The sequence below is a fragment of the Tigriopus californicus genome, chromosome 10 (genome assembly GCF_007210705.1).
Source record: "Tigriopus californicus strain San Diego chromosome 10, Tcal_SD_v2.1, whole genome shotgun sequence".
NCBI classification, from domain to species: Eukaryota; Metazoa; Arthropoda; class Copepoda; order Harpacticoida; family Harpacticidae; genus Tigriopus; species Tigriopus californicus.
This window is the reverse complement of record NC_081449.1, coordinates 12,327,328-12,337,564: the sequence shown is the minus strand read 5'-3', so window position 1 is coordinate 12,337,564 and position 10,237 is coordinate 12,327,328. Positions and strand designations below refer to the sequence as shown.

At 41.3% G+C, this 10,237-nt stretch overlaps 1 protein-coding gene across 1 annotated transcript; it reads left to right on the top strand.

Annotated features, from left to right (window-relative positions):
• The first annotated feature begins 1,453 nt into the window (after positions 1-1,453).
• Positions 1,454-2,309, top strand: LOC131889118 (SAYSvFN domain-containing protein 1-like). Its single transcript, XM_059238126.1, has 2 exons — positions 1,454-1,726; positions 1,796-2,309. Exons 1-2 carry the CDS (start codon positions 1,469-1,471, stop codon positions 2,111-2,113), a joined length of 576 nt encoding a protein of 191 aa, XP_059094109.1. The 5' UTR covers positions 1,454-1,468; the 3' UTR covers positions 2,114-2,309.
• The last annotated feature ends 7,928 nt before the right edge of the window (positions 2,310-10,237 follow it).

Sequence of the window (10,237 nt, the reverse complement as noted above, 5' to 3'; positions counted from 1 at the left end):
CCCAAGAACCATTATCTCGTGTTATATTTGTACTTTCATAGTTACATTCCACATGAAGAGAAGTAAAGAAATCTGAATATACGATCATTGAACTAAGGAGTTGATAGGTTTATGCAAGATAAAGGTTTAATCTCTTGTCATCGCATCACCTGACGATTTTTTATGGTTCATCGCTAATCCAAATAGGTAAAAGAGTGTTCTTTTCGAAGATTTATATTCTAATTAAAGACACCAATCAAACACTAAAATATTAATCCACCTACTAACTACTATCGCAGCCATTGTTTGAAAAAATTACTCATTGAAAGACGATTATTTGCATCAAGAAACTTGCCCGGAGTCAGTCTCCAGTTTCAATTGTGAATGAGTGTAGGCTCCTATATCTGAATTTCACTGTACCAAACAATCACGAAAGAAAGTTTCGATATCCGGATTGTTCCTTTAACCAAGCTATGCCTTTTCTAGTGGATTATGATCAGCGCTTTCAAACTTACGTAAATAACATTTATTTGCATCCTGGGCCCTTAATTGCATCTTTTTGCATCCTGAACCTCTGTTTGCATCATTTGCATCTTTGGTCCGTTTTCACATTTTTATGCATTTTAAGCTTCTTTTGACTGATTAGTCAAAGTTGTTGTATTGACAATACCTGTGATTGTTATGGACGTTTAGTCTTAGATTACTGATCAGATGCTGATCCCCTGGAATCAGAGCATACTGTTATTAGAATATTTGTGTCCAGCTTAACAAATTGCTTAAGATACCTCAGGGTGCCATAACAATATAAAGCATCTTTGAAGTTTATTTGCATCCTTGTTTGAATCCTGGGCTTGTTTTTTTGCATCTTTATTTGCATCTTGAGGTCCTTTTTTATGCATAATTTTGAGAACCCTAATTATGATATAGCTGCAGTGACTCGGAGGATTGGTAATGCTTTTTGCGCTCATTTGATTAATTGCTGAGTGATGACTCTAAAATCCAATATTAATCCTTAAACGTACTGTATTTTATTAGTTAACTGCAGTTTTCTTGATTTAACCTCAAAAGGTGATTCAACATCTCAAAATTTACTTTCATTGTTAAAGGAGAAAATCATAGATTTGTAGTAGACAATCCAATGCATTTACTTGCAAAATGCTACTATAACCGGATTCTGCATATTGGATTAGTTCTAATTACTGAACTAATTTATAAGCCAAAAATCTCGGTTTCAATGAAAAGGGTGCTTATATCAGGATTGTTCCTCTTATCAATGTTTTTTTTAGTTAACGATTTCATTGCTTTCATGAACTTAATCGATCTAGAAACAATCGCAATTCTCTTTTTATCACTTTGCTAACAGTGCAATTATAAAGATATTTTTGTGGAAAGGTTTGAGAGGATAGTTTCACAACCTTGCGTGTTCAGAAGAGAATTCCTTGGAAGCTTGATTTTGATGATGTTGACAAGGCAATGTTCGCTGCTGTTCATGACATTACCAACCACACTGAGAAAGTTTACGTCGAAAGGATTTGACTTCAAATTAAAAATGGAATCAAGATTGGCCGAATATCGGGCAAGAAAAAGGAAATTAGAAAATGAAGAACGTCGCAAAGAACTTGTTTGGTCTGTTGTCACATTTGCTTCACTCCGACAGAAATTGATCAACTTCCTAAGACCTCAACCACCCCGAACATCAACCAAAGCAAATCCTCCCAACTCAATCGGATCGTCCACATCCTCGTCAGTGAGTCCCTTCTTTGACCCTTCTTTAGCGGTAAATCAAATGAATCACGAAGAACTGCCCTATTCATAGACGAATTGTACCTTGGAGCAGGAAGCACTCATTCCCGAAGCCGACTTGGACCCGTGGACTCAAATAGATTTTGCCATCTTGGGCGTTGGTTTCCTTTTGTGGATCGTTCTATTCTACGCCTCCATCAAGGCCGAAATTGGCGCCGTTTACATTCTGACATCTGGTTTTGCGTTGATTTGGTTGAATTTGGGTACAAGGCGATCGGATCAAGCGAGTGCTTATTCCGTGTTCAATCCGAATTGTGAATCCATCGATGGAACACTCACTGCCGAGCAGTTTGAGCGAGAAATCCGCCATCGCAATGTATCTTCGAGATGAAGTTCGGTCAACATCTCGCTATTCCAGCGATTGTTTCGCATTAAGTATTTTGTGCTTGGGATCTTCATAACTGGATAAAACACATCCATGTTTAATAAGGGCGAAAGTGGGAGAGCAATTCCGATTGCCACGAACAAATGTTGAGAGTTTCAAAAGAACCAATTTAGAATAAATTGCAGACACGATATGGGAAAAAGGGGCAATCTTGGAGAGTAGAAACCAAGGATTAAAGGATCGTTTTGGTTTATTGTGTTGCTGTTGCCGGATCGGTTTTCTCTTTTTGATACTTGGTCTATTTACTCAAGCGCTTGACCAGGCAATGATGGACATGTTATTGAGCTCCGTGGATGCGGAGGTAAAGCTTTGCTTGGAACTCGTGGTCAAGGGAAAGGACTTCGGCTCGATAAACAAAATTAAAAGGTTACATGGCCTTTCAAGCGTGAGGACGGATGATAAAGTTGTGTTTTTAAACGGAAAAGTTTTCCGATACCTCATTTCGTTAAGGTTGGTCATCAGATCTCGAAGAGAGAATCAAGCTCTTCATTTAGACATCCTGAATCGAGACTTATCGAAATGAAAAAAAGCTACCCGAAGTAGCAAGAAATACTAAGCTTTCAAGAATGTTCGACGAATTCCTTGCACCTCTAAAGGAAACATGATCAATTTCGGTGGAGATCGAAGAAGCCCCAACAGAAACAAATTTGACGGTAATCCAGTGATTTTAAGAATCGGAATTACTTTATTGTTTGACCATTCAGACACCATGTTGTGGTTGATGAAGGAGTATAGATGATATATGAAGGTTCTTAGTCAGATAAAAGCATTATCAATATAGATTAAATTAAAAAAGGTATTCATTGGTTTCCGGACTATGAGGATCATAACTACATGCATAACTGTATGCATATGGTACTTCATATATGGATATTTCTTGGATTTTCCTCCTGAATGAAGAATGAAGGCAAGGAGTTGCAGGTTCTTATGCTTAAAGGGAGTGCATTCTATTTTTCTGTGACACGAACGAAGAATGATTTTTTTCTAGCAACGCTTCTAGCCGGTGGGGTCCACAACAGGTCTTAAAGAGAGGCTCTGGGTCCCTCGAAAACTCTTCTGTTTGGTGTAATAAAATGTCTTACTTTCTTGGCCAACGACATCTATCTTCACCAACCCGTTCATTAGTTTGTACGTCCAAATTCAATAAGTTCTCAAGCGATGAGTTTACAGTGATTGCATCCCTTCAATTTTGATAATCTTTTAGAATACGATAAATCGCGTACGTTCGGAACTCCTTTTGTAAACCAGCGTAAGACTGATTCCGTACGGTCGTCGTCTTTCTTGAAAACGGGTGACTAGGCCGGATATCCCTACGTTGACGATGAATTGACGTAGGTATCAAAAAGTCGGATCATGAGCTTTGGACAGCGACCCGTAAATTGTCGTCGAATCATTCCAACCATCCTGTTTGCTTTCTAGGAAGCAGTAGCAATGTGGGTCGAAAAGTTTAGCTAAGAACCAATCTGGATTCCGAGATCTTCATGCACATGGAACAGAAGGCCTGTTGGGGTACCGTATTGGAAGAGCATCCGCTCTCCAATTTGCGAATCCTGGTCCGCTCCCAAGTGAACCAAGTCCATGCTTCTCTGTGGTATTTGCTTACAACATGAGTTGCTGCTTCAAACACCTTAAATGGGCGAACCTGCGGTCATTCCCGAGAATGAAGTAATGATTAATGTTGGCTGTGACGACGAAGCGGGAATATCCCTCATTTGGGGCACGCCGTTCATTTCACATTTTGACTCTTCATTGACGTGGCCAAAGCGTTGGGTCACATGTTTACCGTTGTTGATTTTTTTTGTTTCCTGAGGCCCACACCTGAATCAGATCCAAGACGGCCTGAAGACTAACGACATCTCGTTGACACAATATTTTGCGGGAAATGCGAGCCAGGGTGCTGCTTGAGGAACAGGCTCACCCAGCAGTTGAGAAGTCGAATGAATTGACCAATGTAGATGTTGAAGAGGTTGAAGAGATGTCTCCACTTATAGTAGAGCAATTTAAGATAGTTTTGGAACAAACAGTCTGTCCAGTCAGTCTAAAGCAGCCTTATCCTGATGAAGGAAAAGGCTGTCAGTTTGTTTTTGCTGAATTAGAGTGATTTGGCTTACCCTTGAATATAAGGTTGATCGGGAATTTTAGTCAAAAACTGGTCTAAGTCTGACTTACATCTTGTTACTGGATCAACGCCTACATACGCCCTACGAATATTTGAAGGCAGCAAATTGAACAATGAAGGAGCCCGAAAAAGAAGAGGGTGGGACTTCCTTGTTTCAACTAGACTGGATTCTCGAGGGCTTGAAGGTGCTCTCAAAACGCATCTTGGAGTTACGAATTGTCGCACCATTTCCGTGGAAAGGCCCTTGTTATTTGCTAATTCAACTACGTCGGATTTTGTCACATGGAAGGAGGGCTGGGACAATTTCTCTGTGTGCCAACATTTGGCAACACAAGCTCGTCTAGTACGAGTGGCTGCGTTGAAGAGCTGTCTTAATGGTGACCTTCAAAGATATTTGATTCAAAGGACGATCGAAATCAAGTCAGACGCAGATGGGGAAGGCATAATTATGGTCATATCCAAATATATTTGGGCTCAGCGTAATCCATAATTGAACAGAATCGAATTTTACAACGCCACTCAAACACCTGGAGAAACGTTTGATAACTTCCTCACAAGTCTGAAAGAGGTGCTCTGTGCTTGAAATTTTGAGACAGATCCTGCCTGTTCCGCGTGCAAAACACGCGAGGATGACCTCATGCGGGACCGGATAGTATTTGGAATTCTAAGCAACGGCACAAGGCATAAGCTCTTGTCCGAAGTGGATCTCTCCTTCGAACGTTCTGCCAAGATCTTTTAGGCAGAGGAGGGAGCGGTCTCTTCTCAGAACAATCTTGAACCCAAGAATGTTCAAGGAATTTCGTCATACAAAACGGGCAAGAGTTTTATCAAGAATTGCAACAAACAAGCCAAGAAATGCAGTAATTGCGGACGACGGGCTCACGAATTGAAGGATGTTTGTCCAGCTATCGGAAGAACCTGTCATAAGTGCGGAAGTCATGGGCATTTTAGCCCATGTTGTCCAAATAAGGATGGTAAACATCTTGGACAGAGGGCTAATGTTCCAAGGAAAGCCATGAGTGCAATTGAGTTGGCTGGAATTTAAGCAGGTGAACGATTAAGTCTGGAAATTTGAATTTATCGATGTTCAGCATGGTCTGCTATGTTGTGGATCCCAAATACCGGTAGTGATGTCGACGCTATCGATATAAAGACGTTGGCTTTGCCTGGTGAAAATTTATCCAACCTGAAGGACGATCCGGTTGGCGTTCGGAATGTTTTCGGAGGAAATATGAGGAGTATGGGTTATTGCTCTGTATCTATTCGCGACAAGAACGCGGTGGTCTGTTCAAGACTACATGTATTCAAAGATATTCAGGGAGCCTATTTGTCTCGGGGCACACTCAAGGCAATGGAATACCTTCCCCCTCATTGGCCGAAAACAAAGGTGTTTGCGAACATTCGAGACATGGGTCCAGAAATAAACAAGGACACGAGTAAGGCCAAGTTAATTGCAGAGTATCCAACTGTCTTCAATGAAGATAAGCTCATACCTATGTGTGGACCAGCTATGAAAATTCGTTGGTTGCCTGCCTAATGCTGAACCTTTTCAATTGCTTAGAGCAAGGAAGATCGCGTTTGGTCACGAGAGGCAGATCAAGTCGCAATTGGACAAGATGGTCACAGATGCGATTATTGAGCCAGTATCTGAGCCCTCTGAGTGATGCCACCCTATCGTAGTTGTGGACAAAAAAGACTTGACCGAGAAACGTATGACCGTCGATCTGACCAAGCTAAATTTCCAAGTCAAGAGACCAGTTCATCCTATGAGATCCCCAAAAGGTGCTTTAAAGAGCATGTAGGGTGCTCAATATTTTATCAAATTCGATGCTCGATACGGGTATTGGCAGGTTCCCCTCGAGAAGGAATCACAACCCCTCACGACCTTTATTACTCCGTTTGCGAGGTTTCGGTTCTTCCGGGATCCTCCAGGATTTTTTGCTGCTGGGAACGAGTTCAACATGCGAACTGATCAGACTTTTGATGGCATACCCAGGCTCGCCAAAGTGGTGGATGGTATGCTGATCTATGATCAAGATTTCGACGTTCATGTGAAACACGTTCGCGAAGTTCTAGAACGTGCTAAGTAGCACGGTATTACGCTTTCGGTGAAAAAAATAAATCGAACTTGCAAGATTCAAGGTCCCTTTCTGCGGATACATCGTGGGACGAGAGGGTTGGAAAATGGATCCGTCCAAAACCAAAGCTCTGCGAGATTTCCCGATCCCAAAGAACAGGACGGATTTGAGATCATTTTTTGGTTTAGTAAACCAGTTCACGGATTTCAGCCCGGATGTTGCAGGTGAAACGGGGCCACTTCGCAGCTTGCTCAAGGAGAGAAACGTATTTAGTTGGGAAAACGATCACACTGTCGCTTTTGAGAAAGTAAAAGATGTTGGGATTTGCACTTTACGCTCTTACTCGCTTCTAGTCATCGCTCTAGTCAATTATAAAAACCATGCGTTTGTTGAATAAAACTACAGTTCTCCAACTCTCTCTGTCATATCAACTTGCCCTCCTAGCTAGCTCATTTTCTAACAAAAGAGGCATTGATTTACACCCCACGCATGGCTTACTTTCAGTTCAATACAAAGACTCATTTGGAAATGGATGCATCTCGAACCAACGGACTTGGATTCGCACTCTTACAAGAGCAGAATGGCGTCTGGCGTTTGATTCAATGTGGTATTCGCTTTTTAAGTGACGCTGAAACCCGTTATGCCATGATTGAGTTGGAGATTTTAGCAGTGGTGTGGGTTATCAAGAAATCTCATGTCTTCCGCTCTAGTCTCAGGTTCGATTTGATCATCGACCACAAGCCGCTACTACCAATTATCAATCATTACACCTTAGACAAGGTCGATAATGTCCGCATGGTCCGTCTTTTACTCAAGATCCAAAGTTATGAGTTTGAAGCGGTTTGGAAAAAAGGAAAAGACCACGTCATTGCCGATGCTCTCTCCAGAGCACCCGCGGATCAACCTGACATAAGTGATCAACATGGGGAATCCAATGCTCTGTCCAGTTCAATTTGTTCTATAGCAGAAAAGACCCACGAAATCCCGGATCTCAAAATGACGCACCTTCGAAGTAAAATCCAGGAGTTTCCAGAAGGTCAATTATTGAAGGCACCATTTGGCGTGGTTTCTCCAAATCTAAAAATGATCTTCCTGATGCCATCCTCCCGTTTTGAGAGATGCGCGAACATCTTCACTTGGATGAGGATTTTATATTGGAAGGGAACCGTCTTATTATCCCCAAGTCTTTGCGAAGGGCTGTGCTCCGTGATCTCCATTCCTCTCACCAGGGCAAGAACGTACCAAGAGACGGGCTCGTCAAGTGGTATTTTGGCCAGGCCTGAACAAAGACCTGAATAAGACACTCCAACATTGTGAGAAATGTCGGGAGCATCAATCTTTTACAAAAAATTACAAATTATTGTTCAAGTTAATTGGCACTTTGAATTTGCAAAGTATCATCTTGGAATGACGTTGGAATGGGAAACAACGGCCCTCAAAATTTTACCTTCATTCCGTTTTTCAAAAGAAGATGCCTGTAAAGTTTAGAATTGTAAGGAAATTTCATTAATTTATTTTCTTGCTAGATAAATTTGTGTATCAGTATTGTTAAATCATGAAATTTGACGTCATACGAAAAGTTTTTGGAAGTAATTGGGATGCACAACTACAAAATCTTTTTCCTTGCGAAATCTTACCAACTTGTAATAAGCTTGTAAGTTTCTAGAGGTAACATTTCCTTTTGTGGTGACATGTCTTATTGCTTTGAATATTTTTTTGCGGACTTCCTTACCCCTACCGGGATTGGAATCCCACCAGTTCAAGACGAGAAGATTAATCATTTTACTTGACTTTTATTTATTTATCTTATTTGATCGAACATCAAATTGGAGTTGGCAGATCTGGCTAATTCTTGAATGTAAGGTTGATCCGGAATTTTAGTCAAAAACTTGTCCAAGTCTGACTTAAATCTTGCTTCTGGATCAACGCCTATATAAGCGCTACAAATAATTGAGGGCAGCAAATTGAACAATGAAGGAGCCCGAGAAAGAAGAAAAGTGGACTTCATTGTTCAAACTAGCCTGGATTCTCGAGGGCTTGAAGGTGCTCTCAAAACGCACATTAAGCCTCTACGGTCGCTACAATTAACCCTAAATCCTGGGTTGGGACAAAGCTCATGGATGCTTTTGAAGACGTACAGTATCAGATACCTTTTGTACCTTCTCTGAACACTGTACAGTCCGTACTTTTTTATTCTCTCCCAATATCCTCAATGTTCCTAGTAAAACATCTTTGGACCTGCTCAAGCTTTTGCAAACTTGCTGAACTAATTGGAGCCTAGATGGGAGAGGCATATTCAAGATGTGCTTGAACAATCGACTTGTACAGAGTTAGCATCGTGATACTATCTCTGGACTTAAATGTGCGATATATCCAACCGCATGGTCGAAAAGCTTTACCTACTTTCAACAGGATATGCTCTTCGAACTTTCCATCATTTTGGAGGACTACACCCAAATTCTTCGTGGATGAGACCTGCTCAATGTCCTTACCTTTATCATCTGATAGTGGCGTGTCCAATGGCGTTTATATCATCAGCATAAGAAGAGATACTGACATTACTACTACCAAGCTTCTGAAGCGGAGCAATGAAGATGATGAAAAGGAGAGGACCCAAAATGGAGCCCTGAGGGATGCCCGACTTGACATCATGTACTATGTCACTAAGGGATCCCTCAACCTTAACTAATTGTTTCCTACCATAAATGAAACTTCTTAGCCAATTGAGAACCTTGCCTTGGATCCCAATCTCATGGAGCCGATAAACTAAAAGGCCATGATCTACATTGTCAAAGGCCTTGGCAAAGTCGTGATAAACTACATCAACTAATTCATGGCTCTTCAGTCCCTCAATAACCTGCTCTGTATGTTCAATCAGTTGGGTAACCGTGCTAAAATGTGCTCGAAACCCATGCTGGTTAGGAGGAAGGACTTAATGGATATCAAGAAATTCAGCAAGTTTGAACTTCATGACCTTTTCAAACACCTTCGCAATATTCGAAGTGAGAGAAATCGGCCTGTAGTTACTGGGGAGTGACTCATGGTCTCACATTGTCTATGGCTTCCCCATCGACCTCAAACGGCCCAACAGAGTGTTTAATTTTTCTCTTAGAGTTTGCATAAGAGAAAAACGCCTTTGGATTCGACCTCACCTCTTGAACAACTCTACTTTCCTTGTTCAACTGATCTGTCTCAATGGTGGCCTTAATTCTACCTTGGATTAAATCCAACTTTCTTTGAAGGCTAGCCATAACTACTGGATTCAAAGTGCTTTGGAGTCTTTTTGCTAGTTTGCAACTCTTTTTGAACAAATTCTTCTTATACTTTGGAATTTTAGAATGTGCCCCGCCCTGTGAAACACATTCAGAGATTGCTACCCTGAAAGAGCCGTCCTCAAAAACTAGAATCATTTTGTCGAAGGCTACATCTATGGATGATTCATTTTTCAGCATTGAAATAAGATCAAGCTCCCGTAACCTTTGTATAATCAACTGCCAATGTTCATCTTTGAATTTGAACTTAGCCAGACCGACCTTTTTGGCCGGTCTTACTCTAGAGCATGCCGGCTTTTGAGTAATGGTCGACCCTAACTCGAGAACATGATGATCTGACAGATTACTAGGCGTTACATGGACATACTGGATCAGATCAGGGTCATTGGAAAAAAAACAAGTCAAGAACGCTAATCGCTCTGGTGGCCACACCAACATGTTGGGAGAAATTGCGCAAGATCGCAAACTCCTCCAGCTTTTTGAATGACTGAGATGTCGATTTCAATACGGGAATATACCCATCTGGACTAGCCTCCTACTCTACAACGCTAGCCGGAAAATTGAAGTCCCCTACAAAGAAAACCTTTGAGCAAGCTGACTG

Bases quoted from the DNA above. Each gene is read 5' to 3' on its own strand.
- LOC131889118 (XM_059238126.1), top strand. From the start codon at position 1,469: ATGACATTACCAACCACACTGAGAAAGTTTACGTCGAAAGGATTTGAC. The intron at 1,727-1,795 runs GTGAGTCCCTTC...CCCTATTCATAG, and splicing joins GATCGTCCACATCCTCGTCA to ACGAATTGTACCTTGGAGCA.